This window comes from Giraffa tippelskirchi, chromosome 4 (genome assembly GCF_054371585.1).
Source record: "Giraffa tippelskirchi isolate mGirTip1 chromosome 4, T2T-mGirTip1v1.2.pri, whole genome shotgun sequence".
NCBI classification, from domain to species: Eukaryota; Metazoa; Chordata; class Mammalia; order Artiodactyla; family Giraffidae; genus Giraffa; species Giraffa tippelskirchi.
Window position 1 is genome coordinate 31,987,763 of NC_137278.1, and position 23,933 is coordinate 32,011,695.

At 41.9% G+C, this 23,933-nt stretch overlaps 1 protein-coding gene across 1 annotated transcript in view; it reads left to right on the top strand.

Moving 5' to 3' along the window:
• The first annotated feature begins 14,246 nt into the window (after nucleotides 1-14,246).
• Nucleotides 14,247-23,933, top strand: part of RAB10 (RAB10, member RAS oncogene family) — a 64,290-nt gene continuing 54,603 nt past the window's right edge. The window contains exons 1-2 of the mRNA XM_081592792.1: nucleotides 14,247-14,356; nucleotides 14,650-14,877. Coding sequence (XP_081448918.1) covers nucleotides 14,751-14,877 — 127 coding nt within the window. The 5' untranslated portion in view covers nucleotides 14,247-14,356; nucleotides 14,650-14,750. The remainder of the gene's footprint in view (nucleotides 14,357-14,649; nucleotides 14,878-23,933) is intronic.

The following is a 23,933-nucleotide window of genomic DNA, read 5'->3' on the forward strand; positions in this document are numbered from 1 at the left end:
GAGGAGATCCCAGACAACATGTCATTCCATCCCTTCTTATTTCTTTAAACTCTTGTCTGCTCATTTGACAATATTATCGTTCCAGTCTCAAAGTATTAATGTGAGGTCATGCATATAAAGGGCCAGCATATGGGAACTCAGTAAAGGACAATTTGTATTATTTAGATTAAAAGATAAAAATAGGAAAAGTATCTGCTACCCCTCCCATCTCTCTGCCTCTCCCCTTCTTTCTTCCTTTTATCTGAGGCCTCTCTCCCTGGTTAGTACTAGGTCCATTGCTGACACACGAAAGGTTTAGGATGACTGCCCAGCTGTCCTGGCCTCAGGACAAGGTGCATGAACCCTAGGGAGGGAGTTGGAAGGAGGCAGTGGAGACACAGGAAAGAGGGATCAAAAGTACAGCAGCCTGGAAACTCCCTGGTGGTCCAGTAGTTAGGACTCCACACTCTCACTGCCAAGGGTGCAGGTTCAATCCCTGCTCAGGGAACTAAGATCTCATAAATAAATACAGCAGCCTTGGGAGAGAGACTGACAGACAGAGGTCAAGTTTGAGGAGGTCTAACTGGCAAGGGCAGCAGAATACAGGAAAAAGTAGATATGATGGGAATGTCGAGCAAAGTTAGAGTTACCCCAGGGACTACCAGAAAAAAAGTGTGTTCATCAGAAATCTTGGTTGCAAACAGATTAACTTTGGCAAATAGAAGCAGAAAATTAATTTACTGAAGGGCTACTGGGGAGCTCTCAGAATTACTGGGGAGGCCGGAGACCCAGGCTAAGGAACTGAGGTACAGAAACAGGCCACACATGCAGTCTATTGAGACCAGACAATGAGGCCATCATTGCCCTCTCTAGGCACTAAAGGGGCTTTCTAGGTGGTGCAATGAAGAATCCACCTGCCAACACAGGAGACGCAAGAGACGCAGTTTCGATCCCTGGGTCCAGAAGATCCCCTGGTGCAGGAAATGGCAACATACTCCAGTATTCTTGCTGTAAAACTCAATGGACAGAGGAGCCTGGTGGACCAAAGTCCACAGGATCAAAAAGAGTTGGACACAACTGAGCAACTGAGCACAGGCACTGAAGAAATTCTGCAGCCAGCAGCCAGCATTGGACAAAACCACCTGGTTTTAGGGCCCACAGGTGCCCTGGAAGCCAGGTGCCACTGCTGTACCCTACTGCCTTCTCAGTACACACTTCACTGTGCCTGCTTCTTTGTGTCCTTAGCCCCTTTGTCAAGGTTTTGAGCTGGCGTTTCAGACTAGTAGAGGCCTGCTCATGTCTGCCAGCGTAGGTGTGTGTTTGGGGGTGCCATGGGGGTGGGTGCTGCAGCCAGGAACATAGTGGGAGGAGGGCTCTACATACAGAAAATTCATGGTGGGGAGTTTCTTAGTCAAAGCAAGGGGGTTCAAGGCTGGGCAGCCAAAGACCTGACAAATGTCCTTTACACAGAGAAGTGAGTGTGACTACCCGTGAGGGGTGGGGAGCGACGCTGGTAAGAACAAGGCAAAGAAATAGGATCTCTATATGATTGTCAGGGACACCAGACCCCTGAGGCAGGGCAAAATGTAGCAGAATGCTGGATGTTCAAGCTACATAGGAGAGAGCCTGGCTTCCTCTTGGGGGTATTTTGGACAAAAGAGATGGCTGAGTTCAGATTATATTGGCAGTGTCTCTTAAGAAACCTGTATGCAGGTCAGGAAGCAACAGTTAGAACTGGACATGGAACAACAGACTGGTTCCAAATAGGAAAAGGAGTACGTCAAGGCTGTATATTGTCACCCTGCTTATTTAACTTATATGCAGAGTACATCATGAGAAACGCTGGGCTGGAAGAAACACAAGCTGGAATCAAGATTGCCGGGAGAAATATCAATAACCTCAGATGTGCAGATGACACCACCCTTATGGCAGAAAGTGAAGAAGAACTAAAGAGCCTCTTGATGAAAGTGAAAGAGGAGAGTGAAAAAGTTGGCTTAAAGCTCAACGTTCAGAAAACTGAGATCGTGGCATCTGGTCCCATCACTTCATGGGAAATAGATGGGGAAACAGTGGAAACAGTGTCAGACTTTATTTTTTGGGGCTCCAAAATCACTGCTGATGGTGATTGCAGCCATGAAATTAAAAGACACTTACTCCTTGGAAGGAAGGTTATGGCCAACCTAGATAGCATATTTAAAAGCAGAGACATTACTTTGCCAACAAAGGTCCATCTAGTCAAGGCTATGGTTTTTCCAGTGGTCATGTATGGATGTGAGAGTTGGACAGTGAAGAAAGCTGAGTGCCGAAGAATTGATGCTTTTGAACTGTGGTATTGGAGAAGACTCTTGCGAGTCCCTTGGACTGCAAGGAAATCCAACCAGTCCATCCCAAAGGAGATCAGTCCTGGGTGTTCATTGGAAGGACTGATGTTGAAGCTGAAACTCCAATACTTTGGCCACCTCATGCGAAGAGCTGACTCATTGGAAAAGACCCTAATGCTGGGAAGGATTGGGGGCAGGAGGAGAAGGGGACAACAGAGGATGAGATGGTTGGATGGCATCACTGACTCGATGGACATGGGTTTGGGTAAACTCTGGGAGTTGGTGATGGACAGGGAGGCCTGGCATGCTGCGATTCATGGGGTCGCAAAGAGTCGGACACGACTGAGCGACTGAACTGAACTAAACTGAACTCAATTGGTATGTAGCATGAGGACTTTTGATACCCTGTGCTTCTTCCCTCTCTCTGGCTCCAGGAAAGAGGTTGGGCAGCCTGCAAATAACTGGGTGCTTAGTCCGAAAAGCTGGAACCAGTCAGGGCTGGGCAAGGGCTGACAGGTGATAGCTGAGTTCAAGCTTTAGGAACAGGCAATTCCCTGAGGTCTGAGCTTCCATGATCAAATTAATGTGAAGAAATCAATCTGCCACAAATTTTAAAATTCGCATAGCTATTGTTATGCTATGAGTCAATTAGACTTAAAAGCAAACAACTAGAGTCTGTATTCTTTTTATCAAACCAAACCAAGTATTTAGAGTTCTTCCTTCACTTGCTATTACTCTTTTTTTATTTTTAAAGGAGGAACATGTTCCCTTTTTTAAAAAAAATATTTTATTTAGCTTCATCAGGTCTTAGCCAAGGCACACAGCATCTTTGTTGTGTCACATGGGACTTTTCATTGAGGAACTTGCACTCTCTAGGCTTAGTAGCTCTGAGGCACGTGGGATCTTAGTTCCCAGACTGGGGATGGAACCCTCGTCCCCTGCATTGGAAGGCTGATTTCTAACCACTGGATGGACCACCAGGGAAGTCCCTACTTTGCTAGTATTCTGATATCTATAAGGAGTACCAATGTTTCCTCTATCTCCATATACAATGTTAATCCCTTCTTTCACTTTTTAAAAAAGTCCTCATTTTATTTCAGTTCAGTTCAGTTCGGTTGCTCAGTCGTGTCTGACTCTTTGCGACCCCATGAACCACAGCACGCCAGGCCTCCCTGTCCATCACCAACTCCCGGAGTCCACCCAAACCCATGTCCATTGAGTCGGTGATGCCATCCAACCATCTTATCCTCTGTTGTCCCCTTTTCCTCCCGTCCTCAATCTTTCCCAGCATCAGGGTCTTTTCAAATGAGTCAGCTCTTCGCATGAGGTGGCCGAAGTATTGGAGTTTCAGCTTCAACATCCGTCCTTCCAATGAACACCCAGGACTGATCTCCTTTAGAATGGACTGGTTGGATCTCCTTGCAGTCCAAGGGACTCTCAAGAGTCTTCTCCAACACCACAGTTCAAAAGCATCAATTCTTTGGTGCTCAGCTTTCTTCACCGTCAAACTCTCACATCCACATGACCACTGGAAAAACCATAGCCTTGACTAGACGGACCTTTGTTGACAAAGTAATGGCTCTGCTTTTTACTATGCTGTCTAGGTTGGTCATAACTTTCCTTCCAAGGAGTAAGGGTCTTTTAATTTCATGGCTGCAATCACCATCAGCAGTGATTTTGTAGTCCTCCAAAATAAAGTCAGCCACTGTTTCCACTGTTTCCCCATCTATTTGCCATGAAGTGATGGGACTGGATGCCATGATCTTAGTTTTCTGAATGTTGAATGTTCGTTTTATTTACTCACTATTTATTTAACTTTTGGCCATGCTGTGTGGCTTGCAGGATCTCCATTCCTCAACCACGGATTGAACCTGGGCCATTGCAGTGAAAGCTCTGAATCCTAACCACTAGACCGCCAGGGAATTTCCCCCTCTCATTTTATTTCATTCAATATTTTTCCTTCCTCCCTTCTCAATGCCCTCTCACTCTACCGGTTTGCTCTCTAATGTTGGATAGATGTTATTAAATATGTATGAAACCTCATAAAATATTTTTTTGTATGTCTTTAATTTACTTGAATGGCATTGTACTATAAATCAGTTTCTGTTTCCGTTGTTTCAGTTTTCTATGTTGCTGAATGTGTAGCTAGTCAGTAGTTTAATATTGCAATAAGGTATTCAATAGCATGTGGAGTAGGCCATGCACAGGCCTGCAATAGGCCCAATACAACAGGAATTTTCTTACATGGTAGATGGTAGACCCTTGAATGCTGACCTAGCCTCTTCCAAAGCCTAATCTAACAAACATGCTAACTGAACGAACTCATTCGCCCAGTTTTCTCCCTCTGAATGGCTGACACTGATCACCAGAATTTGTGCACGTTTCTGTGAGGAACTAAGAAGATGTTGTTCTTGGTATGTTTGCTGATTTATTAGTAAACTGAAATGGTAACAATCCTAACTGAGGTCTGAGTTGTCATATTATCCAATTTTTAAACCCAAGCCAAGTCTTTACAATCTGGACTAACTCAACTTGCATTCACCACATTTTATTTACTCATTCTCCTAGCAGTGGACACTTAGATTGATTCCAACATCTCGCTACCACAAAGAAAGTCGATGATGAATCTATGTGAGAATTTCTTTTAGACACACCCAACACTGGTATTGTTGGGTCACAGGCATGCACATCATTTATTAAATACTGCCTGATTGCTTTCCAAAATGGCTGGACCAATTGCATTCACATCAGCTGTACATGAGAGTTCTTATATGTCTGCATCCTCACCAACACTTGGTATTATTCATCTTTTTAATTTTCACCATTTTCATGGGCAGAAAATTTTACCTTATTATTGTTCTACTTTGAATTTCTCTGATAACAAGCAAATTTGAACATTTTTTTCACATATTCTTCTCTTATGACTGTGAATTGCCTGTTCTCTCCTTTGTCTATTTTAGATTTGTATACAAAAAATGTAATTTATATGCTGATTTATTGAATGACTTTAGTAACTTAATGGTTACAACACAAAATTGATCTGAAAGGCTGTTTCTTTTCAAACAGTTACCAAACTATCTCAGTTTTAAAGAGAATCCCACCAAGACCTTATCATTAATATTATCAATATAATCTGCTGGTGGTAGCTTGATTTGGGCATTTTCACGGGTGTTATGTTCTCAACTCAGCACTGTGTTCAATGATGGATACCACGTTCAAAAAGGGAGATAGGCAGATCAGAAGGGTGGCACTATCAGTTATCTAAGGGTCATCTTATTTGAAGAGGGTTAGCTCAGAGCAGCTTAGAGGAAAATGTCAAAGCTATCTTTAAATAGTTGAAGAGTTGTCATGTGAATGTAGGGAAAGGTTTATTCTGTGTTGCTCCAGAGGACAGAATTAAAACAAATGGATGATATTACATGGGAGCACATTTAGACATTTCTCTCAGCCCTGAAATCAGTCCTCTTGGCATCAGCAAGCTCAATGGCTCAGCAAGCTCAGAGGCCGAACATAGGTTGCTTATGGCATTTCTTCATGGAACAGAAATTAGTTTAGATGACATTCAAGCTTTCTTCTAATGCAGATGCAATTCAACCTAATTAATATTTATTGAGTCCCTATTACATGCAAGATACTGGGCTAGAGATAAGAGATGCAACAATAGTTCCTTAGCTGGTTTACATCTTACAAAGGGAAGAGAATCAATATTTAATGAATCACTTGTCCATCTGCCAGGTTCTTTGCATAGATTATTTTAATCTTTACAATAAATTGAATTTGGTAGCTACTGATAACCTCAATTTCCAGATGAGGAAACTGAAGTTTGAAATGCTAAACAGTGGTCAAGATGAGTCAGCTAAAATGAGACGGAACAAATATTCAAGATCAGATCCCCATGACGCCATTATACCATGCCATGAGTCTATGAATTGTCTTAAGTGTAGCTTCACATTACTTGACTTGGCAGAGAGTTAAAGCATTCTCTTCTAGTCACCGTATTTTTAAGTATGATGAATCTTTCTCTAGGTCTTGATTCTCGAGATAAAGTTTTCTGGAGTTTCCATTCCATTTGGGTTTCAAATTTCTACTTAAGCAGACCTCTTTCCTCACTTTGACAATGCTCCCCTGGGTTCTGCCTTTGGTGGTGGTCGTTTAGTCACTGAGTTGTGTTTGACTCTTTTGCAAGCCCATGGACTATAGCCTGCCAGGCTCCTTTGTCCGTGGGATTTCCCAAGCAAGAATATTGGAGTGGGTTGCCATTTCCTTCTTCAGGAGATCTTTTCAATCCAGGAATCGAACCTGCGTCTCCGGATTCACTGTGCCACCTGGGAAGCCCTGGATTCTGCCTTTACAAAGTGCCTTTTCTCTCCAACTTTATTCCGTCCCAACTTTTAGTGGCTACTAGAATTTTTTCCAGTTGTCTCATGCAGGTCAAGTTGCCATAATTTGTGCTCTCTGACCATTTCTCTCAGTTTACTGAAAGCCTCTTTAGCTTTGCTTTTCAGAGCTCTGACCCCTCCTGCCATAAACATCCCAATTTTCCTCTGATAGCACAAGTGTGCCTGATAGCCTTGTTTTATACTGCTCCATCCAGGGGTCTACTATGCACCTTTCCATGTTTAAAGAGAACCACTGTGTTTGTTTATTTCTTGGTGTGCTCCATTTTCTAAGTAAAACAATGAATGAGTAGTTATTACTTTAATATATAGTTGAATAGCCAATTATTAGAAAATAATCATCCTTTGCCTTGGATGATTCTTTTGTTTTCCTCTAGATATTAAAAAAAGAGGATAACTTACATATTTACTCTTTAATATGCAAATGTAAATATTTAGTCCCTAGCCTGGGTAGGGTTCCTGCTTAATTGATAATCACTTTTACAGTAGGCATAAAGTTGCAAAAGATGGATTTAGAGGAATCTTTTCCCTTCCCTTTTGAGATCCCCATGGATTAACAAAACATGTTTCATGCCGCAAAAATATGTGATTTTTTAAAGTCTATGTTCGTCTAGATTTGTTTTTTTCAATATGTCAATGACCTGCAAATGGAAAGTTTTCTCTGTTCTTGTGGTTGTAATAACATTTCTGAACATTAACTGAAGGCCAAACACTGTGTCTTATTTAATCCTCATTCAACCCTATGGTAGTTTTTATCTAGTTCCCACTTCACAGATGAGGAAACAGGTTGAAAGAGGTTAGGTAACTTACCCAAGATCTCTAACAATGTGACAGATATAGAATCTTAGGTCTAGCCAACTCAAGTGAAGTGTGAAAGTGAAAGTCGTTCAGTCAAGTCCGACTCTTTCCAACCCCATGGACTATAAAGTCCATGGAATTCTCCAGGCCAGAATACTGGAGTGGGTAGCCTTTCCCTTCTCCAGGGGATCTTCCCAAGCTAGGGATTGAACCCAGTCTCCCGCATTGCAGGTGGATTCTTTACCAGTTGAACCACAAGGGAAGCCCAAGAATATTGGAGTGGGTAGCCTATCCCTTCTCCAGAGGATCTTCCCGACCCAGGAATCAAACCGAGGTCTCCTGCATTGCAGGCAGATTCTTTACTGCCTGCTATCAGGGAAGCCAACTTAAGACCCATGTTTGTAACCATAGGGCTGGATCAATTGTTCCAATGAAGGTGAGTAGAGATATGGCTGGATTTGATGGTAGGAAGTTTTTTATATTGGGGGGAGTTGTCTGCTACTTTCAGCCATTGAATTTCTTTCTTTTTGTCTCCTTTTGATGATTCCATGAAATCTTCACAACTCGTCAGTTCCAATTCTTGCTTCTCTCAGTTTTAATCTTTCATTTCTTGTTCTGACCTATTCTTGTTCTTGTCTAACTTCCTATGGCATCATTTTTCTCCCAGCATGGCTTGTTGCTTTGATAATTTATAAGTATTCTAACTTTACTCGTAATTTTCTGCTTTCTTTTTCCTTATGGTGCAAAGCTCTTACCTCTTAGTAATAATAGTAATCATTTATATTTGCATAGTGTTTTATGCTATATAAAGTACATTTACTTGCACTATCTTATTTAATTTCTAAAACAGTCTCATGAAGTATTATATCCTTTTGACATATGAGGAAAATAGGTTTAGTGAGGTTAAATGAATCATACAGCCAGCAGGAGCAGAGTTGTTTCTTGAGTCTGTGTTATTTGACTCCACTAGTGTTCATTTCACTATATCATAGTTGTACCATTTGTCCTAATGGTATTTCATGTTCATAGAAATAAACTCTGTAATGGAATTAAGTGAGTTCTTCATGTATTTTCTAAAATTAATAAAATATTACTCAAAATGTATTATCTTTCCATTCCCTTCTTTTGAATTTTCAATTTTTTCCCCAAACATTCTGAAAATTTCTCCAAATTATTAATAGCATTGTTTTGCTTACCTGTCGGGTTTTTTTTTTAATTATTTAGTTATTTTTGGCTGCACAGGGTCTTAGCTGTGGTACACGGGCTTCTCTTGAGGGGCACAGGCTCAGCAGTTGTGGCGCATGGACTTAGCTGCCCTGCTAAGTTGTCTGTCTGCTAGCAGACAACTGCATGTGGGATCTTAGTTGCCCCACAAGAAACTGAACCCACGTAACCAGCATTGGAAGGCAGATTCTCAACCACTGGACCACTAGGGAAGTCCCCTATCTGTGGGTTTTATGTTTCTAAAAGTAAATACGTGTTATTTGTGGAAATGAAAAGGAGGAAACTTACTTGAATTTTTAAAGTGCTGTGGAAGTTCAAGGGAGAAACAAGTTCCTTCACAGGAGAATGTTCTGGGGAAGACAGGCTATGGTGAGAACATTTAAGCCGAAGGGATGTAGGTGGGGTGAGGAGAAAGTGTGTTTTTAATGTTTTTGGTTGCGCTGAAAGGCATATGGGATCTTAGTCCCTGACGAGGGATTGAACCCACACCTCCTGCATTGGAAGCTCAGAGTCTTAACCACTGAACCACCAGGAAAGTCCTGAGGGTATATTTTGCATGGAGAAAACCACAGAAAACTAAGCATGAAATCAAGAGGATACATAATAACTGTGAGAAACATGACTAGTTCAGCCTGTCTAGAGTCTAGTATGCAGAAGATAGGGTAGGAAATAGTTTACTGGAGTTCTTTAAGTGCCAGGTGAGGAGGCCAGCATTTCAGAACTGAGATATCCCTGGAGGAGACTAGAACAAACACATCCAGTGCGCTGGGCAAAGCTCATGGGGCAATTGTTCTCTAACAGGAGGTTGGACTAAATCAAGATATGCAGGCAGAACAGAATATTGACAGGCTATGGTGAAAAGAACACTGGTCACCTCTGCGCAATCAGTACCTAGCATCAGGAAGGTCAAAGACCTTCCTCTAAGATGGCCCTAGGCAGAATGGGAGTGGGAACAAAGGAACCAGGTAGTAGAAGTCAGGGGAAGTCCCAAAGACTGGAAGGGTAGGTGTTGCAGCAAGGTGATGACTTAGCAGTGTCACCGCCATTGGAGGGAAGATGTGATTTTTTTTTTTAACTGTTAAAAGAAAATTTATTTGTTTGGCTGCTTTGGGCCTTAGTGGCTGCATGTGGGATCTTTGATGCGTGGGAGCTTTTGTTGCTGAGCTTGGGCTCTCTAGACTCTAGTTGCAATACTCAGGCATAGTTGCTCTGCAGCATATGGGATCTTAGTTTCCCATAGCCAGGGTTTGAACCTGCGTTCCCTGCAGTGAAAGGTGGATTCTTAACCACCAGACCATGAGGAAAGGCGCAAGACTTCATTCTTCAGAGCAAGCAAGGGGCAGAAGGACTAAAGAGGAAGAAATCAAGGCGAGAGACTGGAAAACATAAGTGGGAAGAATGATAAAGATGAGTCAATATCTTTTCAGGCAGGGATTTCTTACATGCTATAGAGGCAGGTCCTGAAAGTTGAAGCTGAAGAGTAGAACCATGTGCTAGCTAGCTGTGCACTTTCTAGAAAAATATAGAAATACTATCTAATAATTACTGGTTTGTTGTTTAGTCGCTAAGTTCGGAGAAGGCAATGGCACCCCACTCCAGTACTCTTGCCTGGAAAATCCCATGGACCGAGGAGCCTGGTAGGCTGCAGCCCATTGGGTCGCTAAGAGTCGGACACGACTAAAGCGACTTAGCAGCAGCAGCAGCAGCAGCAGTCGCTAAGTTGTGTCCAACTCTTTTGCAACCCCATGGACTGCAGCCTGCCAGGCTTCTATGTCCATGGGAGTTTCTAGGCAAGAATACTGGAGTGGGTTGCCATCTCTTTCTTCAGTGTATCTTCCCAACCCAGGGATCGAACCCACATCTCCTACATTGGGAGGAGGATTCTTTACCACCGAGACACCAGGGAAGTCCAATAATTACTGATATGAATATATAAATAAACCTATTTTATTTCTTGGTTTTTCAAATTATTTGGACTAGATTCCATACAGATCAATTTTTTTTTTAAAGGTATAAAACCCAAGCTAGTACTAAATTGGTAATTTCTTTCACTGTTTCAACTATTATCAAACATTACTTCACAGCTCTACGTTTACCTTTTAGGCCTACATAGACTCTCATTTTATTCTTTTTTTTCCCCCCTAGAGTCAGAGCTCATGCCTGATCATTCTAGTGGTCTTCAGTGGTAAGTAGGGTTTGAAGCTTAGGCTTCACGTCAGCAAAACTTTTAATTTTAGAGAAGCCAAACATTACTGGCTGAGCCTCCCAATTCTTGCCTTCACGCAATATGATGTCCTGTAGAGGTTTTCTTTCTTTTTCCCTTGAGCATACAGTGCTGGCTCTGCCACTGCCAGCATGACCTCTTGTAACTCCCTAACCTGAGCCTTAGACTCACCTGAAAATTATGTGCAGGAGTTGAATTATGACTTAAAAGATATGAGAGCTCTAAACTTCTAGGATCTTGATCCAATAGTAAATAAAATTTGTTGGGACTTCCCTGGTGGTCCAGTGATTAAGACTGCGCTCTCAATTCAGGGGGCCCAGATTGGATGCCTGGTTAGGGAACTAGATCCTGCATGCTGCAACTAAGACTTGGCACAATGAAATAACTACATAAATAAAATTGTGAAGAGTATAATTAATTCCTAAAGCTCCAGAATATTTGGTCCATGGAGAAAAGGCTCTGATAAAACTGTTGGAAATGACTGGGATAAAGAACTAATTTTTGTAAAAACTTTTCACATTTTTTACATTATTTTTCATTTTTCTGTTCAGTTCAGTTCAGTCGCTCAATCGTGTCTATTTGTGACTCCATGGACTGCAGTACACCAGGATTCCCTGTCCAGCACCAACTCCCAGAGCTTGCTCAAACTCATGTCCATCAAGTCAGTGATGCCATCCAATCATCTCATCCTCTGTCGTCCCCTTCTCCTCCCGCCTTCAATCTTTTCCAGCATCAGGGTCTTTTGCAATGAGTCAGTTCTTCGCATCAGGTGGCCAAAGTATTGGAGTTTCAGCTTCAACATCAGTCCTTCCAATGAATGTTCAGGACTGATTTCCTTCAGGATGGACTGGTTGGGTCTCCTTGCAGTGCAAGGGACTCTCAAGAGTCTTCTCCAACACCACAGTTCAAAAGCATCAATTCTTCGTCGCTCAGCTTTCTTTATAGTCCAACTCTCACATCCATACATGACTATTGGAAAAACCATGGCTTTGACTAGACGGACCTTTGTTGGCAAAGTAATGTCTCGGCTTTTCAATATGCTATCTAGGTTGGTCATAACCTTCCTTCCAAGAAGTAAGCGTCTTTTAATTTCATGGCTGCAGTCACCATCTGCAGTGATTTTGGAGCCCAAAAAAATAAAGTCTGTCACTGTTTCCATTGTTTCCCCATCTATTTGCCATGAAGTGATGGGACCAGATGCCGTGATCTTAGTTTTCTGAATATTGAATTTTAAGCCATCTTTTTCACTCTCCTCTTTCACTTTCATCAAGAGGCCCTTTAGTTCTTCTTCACTTTCTGCCATAAGGGTGGTGTCATCTGCATATCTGAGGTTATTGATATTTCTTCCGGCAATCTTGATTCCAGCTTGTGTTTCATCCAGTCCAGCATTTCTCATGATGTACTCTGCATATAAGTTAAATAAGCAGGGTGACAACATACAGCCTTGATGTACTCCTTTCCCTATTTGGAACCAGTCTGTTGTTCCATGTCCAGTTCTAACTATTGCTTCTTGACCTGCATATAGATTTCTCAGGAGGCAGGTCAGGTGGTCTGCTATTCTTATCTCTTTAAGAAGTTTCATTTTTAGCTGCCCACTATCCCTAACACTTGTGTAGTGGAAATAATCTTTCTACATTTAAAAATCATAACGTTTCTAAAGTGCTTCACAACACTGGGGTTTTAGTTAATTGAACTAACTTTGAAAGGAAGAATCTGGCCAACACTGGAGATTTTCCTGAATGTTATAACTCAGAATTGGTGACAAAACTGTGAAGTACTCATCCTAATCTCATTTTGTGATTTGCATGCCTAGACTATTTTAGAATTGTTGCTATTATCTGAATAAGGCATTCCCAATGGGAGAAAGAATGAGTCATAGAGGATAAGGTTTAAGAGACAAGAGCAATCACAGAAACAAACTAGACAGTGAGATTAGAGAAGATAAGCATTTTCAGAAATGAAGCCTTAGGGGTAGTTGTACAGGAAGAATGTAAGACAACTCTTCAAAGAATGAGAAACTGAAATACGGTTACCCTAACTGCTTGAAAGACTAATTTTAATTACATATTGAATACGTAAACGTGGACTGAACTGAACTGATTCAAATGCATAAACACTTTAGTGGTGGTAGTGGGGTGTAACAGTTTCTACCTCTGGCAAACCCTGCTTCTTGTTTTCCGGATGTCTCGGGGTTTACTCCTGTGTCAGGTTGAACCAGCCCTCCAGGTTCAACTACTCCGCCATCACACCCTAGGTGTGCTTTGGAGCCATGAAGCACACTGAGAATGGTAGGGCAGGAGTATAAACATTTAAACTACAGCAAGGAAGAAGAAAGGGAAGGTATAACTGACTGATGGGAAGTATGGAAAGAAAGGGCAAGTACGAAGCAGCGGAGTTGGGGTTTGCTTCACTCTCCCCCAATTTGGGACACTAAGGGTTCGATTTTGGCGGCAGGGGGGCGGGCCCTGCTTCCTCTGTATAGCGCTCCTGGATTCTCCCAGTGCCGAAAAGGCGGATCAGTTCTGGAGCGGGTTCTCCGTGTTGAGAACATACAGGCGCTGCCACTTGGCGGGGAGGTTTTCCCAGCGCCCAGGTGTTCCTCGGTCCTCATTCTCCCCTCCCTGGAACTCAGATTACATCATCCCAACCTGAGCAGCGTGGCCAGATTTTTCCCATTTCAAACTCCCGCTCTCTTGAATGCCAATTCTTGTTCCTTAAGCAAACCAGGTTGGAGCTGTTGTTTCCCCCAACGAGGGGGAGGACACTCCAGAATGAACCTCATTTTAGCGAAGAGGCACTACTTTTCCTCACATTTACGAGCTACAGCTGCACAGGAAACACACGGCCACCCAAGGCCGTGGCTGCGCCAAGACCCTCAGCTCGATATGCTAGTCAAACGCGACCCGCAACATCCTCAGCGAAGTCGGAGAGCAACCGGAAGAGGAAAATCGGGGGTGTCAAGGCGGGGAGGGGGGCGGGGTAACGCCGGCATGCCGCGCCTGCGCAGTCACTAAGCAGCGCCTCCCCGCGGGGAGTGCTCGTCAGGCCGCCGCACCCTATCAGGCGGCCGCAGGGAGCGCGCCCGCGGCCTCGCCCTCTCTCGCCCCACCCCTCTCTCATCTCCGCCCGGCCTTAGACTGAGGCTGGGAGACCCAGAGCGAGCTCCACTCTCCGCTCCCCGCGGGCCCGCGCTCCCCCTCGCGCGCGTGCGCAGGGGCGGACCGCAGGGCGAGGGCGCGAGGGGAGGGCGAGCGTACGTCCTTGCGTGCGTCTCAGGCAGCGCGCACGCCGGCGTGAGAGGGCACGGGGAAAAGGTGGCTCTGGCCGGGGCGGCTCGGTTTCCTGTGGCTATGTAGCTGAGCTCGTCAGCTCCGGGTCCTCCTTCGCTGACTTCGCCGCGTCCTAGCGCTGAGGTGCTGCTCGGGAGAGAGAGACTGTCCTCGCTCCCACCGCGCTCCCTAGACGGCCGAGCCTGCTCGCTCGCCCGTCGGAGCGTCCCGGCCGAGCAACCCTGAGGGGGGAGGGGAGGCCATTTTGTCCCGACCGACTCCCCGGAACCGGGCGGAGCGGCTGGGAGAGGCTGCGGAGCAGCGGTCGCCGCCCTCGGAGGCACCGGACGCCGCCACCGTCGGGGCTTCCTCGACGAGGCAGTTCCTAGGTCACTCGCGCCCTCTCGAGCCTTCCTTTTTCCCACGCTTTCCTCCAGTCCTCCGGCCTGAGAACGCTCGAGCGAGGAGGAGTTGGCCGTAGTGAGAGGGACCGATCCCTTGGGGCCGCCGGCGGCGAGAGCCTGAGCCGCTCCTCCCAATGGCGAAGAAGACGTACGACCTGCTTTTCAAGCTGCTCCTGATCGGGGACTCGGGAGTGGGAAAGACCTGCGTCCTTTTTCGTTTTTCGGATGATGCCTTCAACACCACCTTTATTTCCACCATAGGTAAGACCTGCGGGAGGATGGTGTGTGATCTCTGCAGCTGCAAACCGTTCCTTTTACTCCAGACATCTTGCTTCCCGTAATATACGCCTTTGTTTCAGTGATCCCGATTCCAAGCGACAGACCCAAGTTACTGTTTGAATCGGCATTGAGCTTTCTGGGGCGGGGTCTTCCCGTGCTTTCCATCCGGTCTTTTGCTCTCAAGTCTCCCACTCTGCTCAGTGCCTGCTGTTACAAAATATGCAGCATTAACAGCGTTCCAGAATCCTATTACTTTAAGCGTCAAGGTTGGCTTTTCCCATGTTTGTGTGGCGTTACTAGATGTACGATACTTGTAAGGGATTATTTTGATGGTTGGGGATGAAGCAGTAGGAGTCATTTGGTAAAGGCCTGAATTTATACTTCAGGGCAAAGAGATTCCATATGGTCGTAACTTAGAGTAAACTTGACGGTTTGTGTGAGGAATAATTAAAACAAATTAGAAGGGAAAAGTGAGTTGCCCCGCGTTGACTAATCCATTGATGTGTCAAACAATTGGAGGCTCTTAGTGCTTGGGGTGGGACTCTCTGGCATGTTTGCACACAGTGCTTTTCGAGACATCAGCAGAAGCAGTAATCTAATGGAGATGGTCAGTTTCTGCCCTCGAACCTGAAAGAATGAAGTTCTCCCTCCTATTTTACACTAGCATCTTATAGGGAAGTGTCATGCAAGTCATAGCCTTGGGACTTCTAATGTACTTTTCACCTCAAGTTTCAGAATTATTTAGTATGAAAGTAAGAGCTAAAGATTGACCTTTTAAATCGATTTCTTGTTTAGGAAAAGAAAAGGGAAGGCTCTAGGAAAGTCCCTTTCAACTCTGCTGAGAAAATTAAGTGGCATTTACACGAATTGTGTTAAATTGGGTTGGATGTGAGATCCTTTTTTTCCCCTCACACGATAAATATCTTAACACAAGGTTGTCTGTGTCACTTGGGGACCAGTACACAGCATTGGGGCAAGTGCAATAAACCCATTTTAAGTGTAATTAATTTTATATTGAAATGATTATAAAAAGCAATCGTAGTTTTCTTTGAACTCTGGGAAGTGTCAAAATTAAGCTGATCTCAATTTATAGCATTTGGAATCATTGATTTGGATTTCTTGTGATAAGTGTCAGCTACTTAATTCATTCTCATAAAACAGATTATACTGGAATTTGGCATACGATCGTTTTAAGTAGATTCTGATTTTACTCGTTTTGGGGGGAGGGCGTCTTTGTAATTCTTGTTTCCTGAATGTCATACTGCTCTCTAGACCTGTTGTAAATTTCATGAGACTTAGAACTTGTTCTCTGCCTGTGGGTTAGCACTTCCTACCACTAACTTTACTTTTAATATTCTACTTTTAGCTGTAGCTGGGTATATCAGGTGGTTAGATCCTTCAGCAAATATTTATTGAGCGCCTAACGCAAGGCACTGTTTTAGGGATAGATAAGTGGTGAACACGGTAGATGTCTTAAGGAGCAGTTTAGAGAGGAAGCACAATGGAGTGTGGACAGTGCTACAGTGGGGGTAAGCATAGGGAGGAGGGGTGATTAGTCTAAATTAGGCTTGCATGGAGATGATGTCTGAAATGAAGTCTGAAGGACACGTAGAAATTGAACTAGAGGGGTGGGATGGGGCCTTACTGGAAAAGGGAGCATAGAATAAACCTGTAGTAAGATCAGAGATTTAATCCACGTTGGTCAGCTTTAACCTGTGGTTGAGAAGAGTAGAGTGGAAAGTAGGATGCAAAACATTAACTCCCATCTACTCTTGGCCTTTTATAATGGGTGCAGTGTTGTTTATTGTACTCACAACTAAAACCCACTCCTGTAAGATAATGACACAATCTTCTTGCGTAGTCTTGTGGGACCTTAGTTCCCCGACCAGGGTTTGAACCCTTGCCCTCAGCAGTGAAAGCATGGAGCTCCAGGGTATTCCCTTGTGTAGTCTTTTTACTAGTGAAAATGTGTGGTGATTTTGGATCTCACCTGCTGGGTTGGAATCCTAGTTCCACAGGTTACTGGTTATGGGACTTTGACAAGTTAATTAACCTTTTCTCCTACTTCAATTTCTTCTTTAAATACTGTTAATAATAGTACCCATCACAGAAGGTAGTTGTGAGAATTTCATGAGAGCAAAGTGACTGGGTGCCAGGCACACTGTAGGAGCACAGTGCATGCATATCAGTTATATATGGACCACATGCCTCATATGCTATAGTGGGGCAGAACAAGTTACTTTATGGATTGAATGCCCTGTATGCAGTGGTCATGCAAATACTGGTTAGTGCTCTGCTAAACAATTCACTATACACTCTGGAATGTTCATATTTTGATACAAAAATAGTTGATGTGTATGATATTTTGATATCTAAGACATGTTGAACAGAATATATGGATGTAAAATTCTGAGTGCAGCTCCAACATGTGGCATGTATTAGCTCTATATGCATGTTTAGAAGTCTCCTGGTGTCTTACATCAGTGCTATCCAAAGAAACATGTGAGTCACATAATATTTTTTAGTAGCCACATTTAAAAAGGAAAAGAAGTATTTAATACTGTTTTTTAGTTCACTTTATCCTGTTTTCTCATTTTATTATATAATCAAAATTTAAAAATAGTTGAGACATTTTATATTTTTCTCCAGTGTGTATGTTATCTTTACAGTTCATCTCAGATTAGGCACATTTGGACAGTGCATGTCTAAACAGTATAAACTGGCCAGTTGGTGAATATGCAGATAATTAGAGATCCTTGAAATATGTACTACTTTTAGGGCATTTTAGATTTCATCAGTTGGCTAAGATTTTTGTTTGTTTTGCTTTGCTTTTAAAAAAATACAGAGCATTCTCTATGAATGATACTGAAATTTGAGTTGGCATTTGATTGTTAAAACGTCTTGAGGTTTGAAAGGAAGTGGTTAACCTTGCAAGGGTTCAGGAGGGCCAAACTTCGAGTATAATGTAGTCTCTCATTATTTTCAGTTCAGTTGCTCAGTTGTGTCCGACTCTTTGCGACGCCATGAACGCCATGAATTGCAGCACGCCAGGCCTCCCTGTCCATCACCAACTCCCAGAGTCTACCTAAACCCATGTCCATTGAGTCGGTGATGCCATCCAGCCATCTCATCCTCTGTTGTCCCCTCCTCCTCCTGCCCCCAATCTTTCCCAGCATTAGGGTCTTTTCCAGTAAGTCAGCTCTTCGCATGAGGTGGCCAAAGTATTGGAGTTTCAGCTTCAACATCACCCAGGACTGATCTCCTTGCAGTCTAAGGAACTCGCAAGAGTCTTCTCCAACACTACAGTTCAAAAGCATCAATTCTTCGGTGCTCAGCTTTCTTCACAGTCCAACTCTCACATCCATACATGACTACGGGAAAAACCAGAGCCTTAACTTAGACGGACCTTTGTTGGCAAAGTAATGTCTCTGCTTTTTAATATGCTATCTAGGTTGGTCATAACTTTCCTTTCAAGGAGTAAGCATAATCATTTTAGGTACTTATTGGTTATTGATTCTTGGAAGAAATAATTTTTATAGGCTTATGGTGCTCATTACAAAGCTCACAAAAGGCTATGTAAATTTTTCTATGTACTTTTCCACACATCTATATCAGAAGTTGTGTGTGATATTTATGGTCAGATTTATTGCAGACAGAGTTTTAAAAACAAATTATGATGGTATGTTCCACACTCACCAATCTCAAAGTGAATTCAAGGCACTAGAATATAAGCTGCACAAGGGCAGAAGGCTTTGTCTTTTTTTTGTTTTTTGCTGATAGATGCTAAGCACCTAGAAGAGTCCCTGCATTTAATGGGTGCTTGATAAATAATGAAGACAGGCAGATAGGTGGTAAGTACAGTGTAACCAGGATCCTCTAGAATTAGCTAGTTTCATTTTAACATTTCTTCTTTACCTACTTTCTAAGCATTAAATATATGAGGTAGATTGAAGTCAGGTTTTACTTAAGAGTTAGCTTGTTGGCTAATAGAGTAATTTTAGGGTAAAACTGGTCTTGGAAATTCAGATTGTTTGAGAAGTATTTGCTAAAGAGAGTTGCCATTTTTGGATGAGCATATTTCATTGGTTGATTTGGCTCTAACCCTCTTGGCAGTATGAGGTCACGAAAGCATTACCTCTGGGTTCTAGGTAAAAAACTAAATTGGTAAAGGCTCTTGCCTCTGGGAGAGGCAATGGATGCGTCCTTTTTGTTGTCTTTCTGCATATTTTTACCAAGTGTTGGAAGAGTAGGTTCCACTAACATGAATTTAAAAATTGTTTATTGAACTGAGCCCATTTTATATGGAGAGGTTGCTTTTTAGAAAATTGAGCAAAACCTTTTTCATTTAAATGTGTCTGGACTTTGCTGTAACACCCAGACAGTGGCTCATGCTGCAGAAATGCCAGGGTACATAAGAAATGTCTTTCATTTCAAGATGTATTTTTAGGATTGATTAAAACTATCCAGACATTTTCCCAAGGAAAGTACACAAATGTCCCGTGAATACATGAAAAGATGTTCAACATCTTTTAATAATTAGGGAAACGCAAATCAGAACCATTACTCAATGTTACTTCACACCCATTAGGATGACTGACATAAGAAATGAACTTGTGTCATGCAGTTATCTGTTCCTGCTTTCAGTTCATTTGGGTATATACCTAGAAGTGAATCCTATGGTAATAAATTTTTTGAGAAACCACCATACTGTTTTCAACGGTGGCTGCACTGTTTTTACATTCCCACTAGCATGGCACCAGGATTCCATTTCTCCACATCCTCCAACACTTGTTATTGTCTTTTTAGCAGCATTATTCACAATAGCCAAAGGATAGAAACAACTCAAATGTCCATAGACAAATGAACTGATAACACAAAATGTAGCATAACATACAATGGGGTAGTATTCAGCCGTAAAAAGGAATGAAATTCTGATAGATTTTACAACATGGATAAACTTTGAAAACACTGTGCTAAGTGAAACAAGCCAGAACAAAAGGGCAAGTATTACAGGTACCTGAAATAGGTCAATTCATAGAGAAAGTAGAATAGTGGTTGCCAGGGACTGGGTAATGGGAAGTTATTTCCTAATGGGTACAAAATTTCAGTTAATGGGGAATTACTGCTTAAAGGGTACAGAGTTTCAGTTTAGAAGGATGAAAAAGTTGTGGAGCTGAATAGTGGTGATGTTTGTACAGCAATGTGAATATATTTAATGCCACTGAATTGTATATTTAGAAATGGTTAATATGTACAGCAAGACAAATATTGCATGATTCCAGGTACATGAGATATTTAAAGGTGTCAAATTCCTAGAAACAACATAGAATTGTAGAAGGTAGGTTGATAGTCTCCTAGGGTCTGGGAGGAGAGGGAAATCGGGAGTTGTTTAATGGATATAGTTTTAGTTTTGTGAGATGAGATAGCTTTGGAATTCTGTTGCACGTCATTAAGGATACACTTAACACTACTGCACTATACACTTAAAACTAGTTAGGTTGGTACATATTTTATGTGTTTTTTTTTTCTTTTAAATTATGATTTGAAAAGCAGTTAAATGTCAATTTTATGTTCAGTATATTTTACTACCAAAAAAAAAATAAACCCCAAAACACCCTTCAACAGTTGATGCAGCTCTCTAAGAGCATTTAATCTCAGACAGGCCCTTCACTGTTTCGTGTGATAGCTACTGTTAACTGGGGGTCATTGAGTCAAGAGGATCCTTTAAGGTACTTTCCCATGCTTAGTATTACTGGCTGTAATTTCAGATGCTAAAGGCAGGTTTGTCTTTTTGTTTTGTGTCTCCCCATAGAACTCCTTAGAATGTTAATATAGGAAAGAACTCGGCAGTGAATTTTAAGAGTCAGAAAACTGAGACTGATGAGGTGAGAAAGTGAAAATGTCAGTCACCCAGTTGTATCTGACTCTTTGCGACCCCATGGACTGTAGCCCACTGGGCTCCTCTGTCCATGGAATTCTCCAGAAAAGGATACTGGAGTGGGTAGCCATTCCGTTCTCTAGGGGATCTTCCCAACTCAGAGATCGAACCCCAGTCTCCCACATTGCAGGCAGATTCTTTACCATCTGAGCCACCAGAGAAGCCAAAAGATTATATGACTAATTAGTGGGAAAGAGTTTTGACTAAAATCCAGATACAATCCTGTTCATCACTGTGTTTCTCATCCTGAGAATTTCATTGTTTTGTTTGAAAAGATTAAGGATAAAGGTCATCCTCCTACTCATCAATTTGTATTTGAAAAGTGGAGTTGCAGTAGTTTTGACAGAAGTGGGAAAGTAACAAGTCTCAGCACCAAATATCAAGGGATCTGTTCAGGGTACTTGTCCTTTGCAAACAAAGCATAACATGGCAGACCTGAGCTAATAATGTTGTTGTTGTTGTTCAGTTACTAAGTTGTGTCCAACTCTTTACGACCCCATGGACTGCAGCCTGCTAGGCTAACGTGTCCTTTACTGTCTCCCAGAGTTTGCTCACACTCTTGTCCTTTGAGTTGGTGATACCATCCAACCATCTCATCCTCTGTCACCACCTCCTCCTCTTGCCCTCAGTCTTTCCAAAAGATCTTAGGATCTTTTCCAGTGAGTTGGTTCTTTGCATTATGGTGTATAAATAGTAGACATGAATTGGCAAAGGAAATACTGATTGATGTTCCTGTTTGGTTTGTAAAAAGGAAAGAATGATAGAAATACTGGCAGTCTGTTTCAACTTCTAGCAGTAGAGAATTGCCCGGTTAGTTCTGTGGTAGCAGTTTAACAGAGAAATAGGGGCTTTTTGAGTGTTGATTTACAAATAAGAGACCGTTATTTAGCAAAAAATATAAGTTTGTGTGTATCTAAGAGAATCTTCATGGGAACACTGCTTATGGAGATGGTCCAGTCATAAAGGAAGAGTGTAAAAGCTATAGAGAGTGTTGAGAACATTGTGTGAACCCTAAGACTGTAAAAGTCTTATAAAGGTTTTGCTGCCTTCAAAGAGGTGAATATTGGAGGTTAATGGGATGAATTCTTCAATTTGGATTATAAGAAAAGGAATTTAAAATGATGACTAGAATAAAATTTTGGTGAAGAAAACTCATCTGAAGGGAAATTTCAAATGAGAAGTAAATTTTTCTTTGAAGATAGTACCATATACTTTAGCAAAAGTGATTGCTTGATATTTATCCTTCTTTCCAGAGATGAAAAATCATATTTTTGAGGAAAACAGCAACTGGTGATGGAACACTAAGTTTCCAGCATGACCCAGAAACAGAGCATCCAAGGTTGTAAAACATTGGAAAATGGAAAAAAAACATTATTCTGGAGACCCAGAAAGTACAACGTATCAAAATCAGAACAGAGAGCAGTGTTGATTTGTTTCTTTCATATCAATGGCAATGTTTATGCAGTCTTTTTTAAATTGATGTTTTTATTAAGGCAATTGTAGATTCACATGCAGTTTTGAAAAATAATACAGAAGGACCCCTTGTGCACTTTGCCCAGTTTCTCCTAATGGTAACATTTTGTGAAACTATAGTATCACAACCAGGATATTGTCCTCTGGCACAGCACACCAGTCTTATTCAGATTTCTCTAGTTGTATTGTACTCATTTGTGTGTGTATATTAAATTCTCTGCAATTTTGTGACTTTTGTAGGTTCATGTTACCACCACCACAGTCAAGATACTGAACAGTTGCAAGGGACAAGGATCCTTTATGTTCTTTTTTAACTATACCCTGTCCCCCACCCCAGATTTGTTCTCCATTTATAAAATTTTGTCATTCACAAATATAATGGTATCAGTAGATTGTAACTTTTTGGGATTTGCTTTTATTCAGTTGGCTTAATTCCTTGGCGATTCATCCAAGTTGTGTGCACCAGTAGTTCCTTTTACTATTGAGTAGTATTTCATGGTATGCATTCCCTACAGTTTGTTTAACCATTCACCCATATGAGAAACACCTGAGTTGATTCTGGTTTTTGCCTGTTGTAAATAAAACTGATACTAATATTTGTGTAGATGTTTTTGTATGATTATGAATGTTCATTTCTCGGGGATAAATGCCCAAGTGTGCAGTTATTGGGTCAGTGTGGTAATTGCATGTTTAGTTTCATAAGAATACCAAACTTTCTAGAGTGACTGTACTATTTTATATTCTCACAGTAGTTTGTGAGTGATCTAGTTTCTGTGTATCTTCACCAGTATTTGGTGGTGGTGCTCTTCTGTATTTTAGCTATTCTGGTAAGTGTGTAGTAGTAATCTCATTGTGGTTTTAATTTGCATTTCCCTGATGGCCAGAGGTGTTGAAAACTGTTTCTGTGTTCTCATCTGCCGTCTGTATATTCTGCTGAAATATCTGTTCATGTCAGTTGCCCATTCTCTTGATTGGATTGGTTCCTTTTTTTTGTTTGTTTTTTCCTGTTTTGAAAGTTCTTTAAAAAAGTGAGATTAAAAAAAAAAAAGTTTCTTTATTCATTTTAAGTACTAGTCCATTGTTGAACATGTGGTTTGCAAATATTTTCTTCCAGTCTCTATAGTTTCTTTTTTTCCTTATTCATATGGCCTTTTTTTGGGGGGGTGGGGGTGGATTACATTTATTCACTTATTTTGCTGCATCAGGTCTTAGTTGTGGCATATGGGCTTCTCCCTACTTCTCAACTACTAATACATGGTTAGTAGTTGTGGCACATAGGGTTAAATGCCCTGTGACATGTGGGGTCTTAGTTCCCTGACCATGGATCAAACCCATGTCCCCTGTATTGGAAGGCAGATTCTTAACCACTGGACCACCAGGGAAGTCCCCACATGGGCTTTCACACACAAAAATTTTAAATGAAGTTTTAAATGATATTTTAGATGAAGTTGAATTTATTAATTTTTCTTTTCATAGGTCATGTTTTGGTGTTTTAAGAACTCTGTCTAGTTCTAGACACTGAAGATCTTTTCCCATTTTGTTTGGTAAAAGTTTTTATGTTTTACATGTGAGCCTATGATATATTTTGAGTTACTTTTTGTATTATGGTATGAAGTTTAGGTTGAGG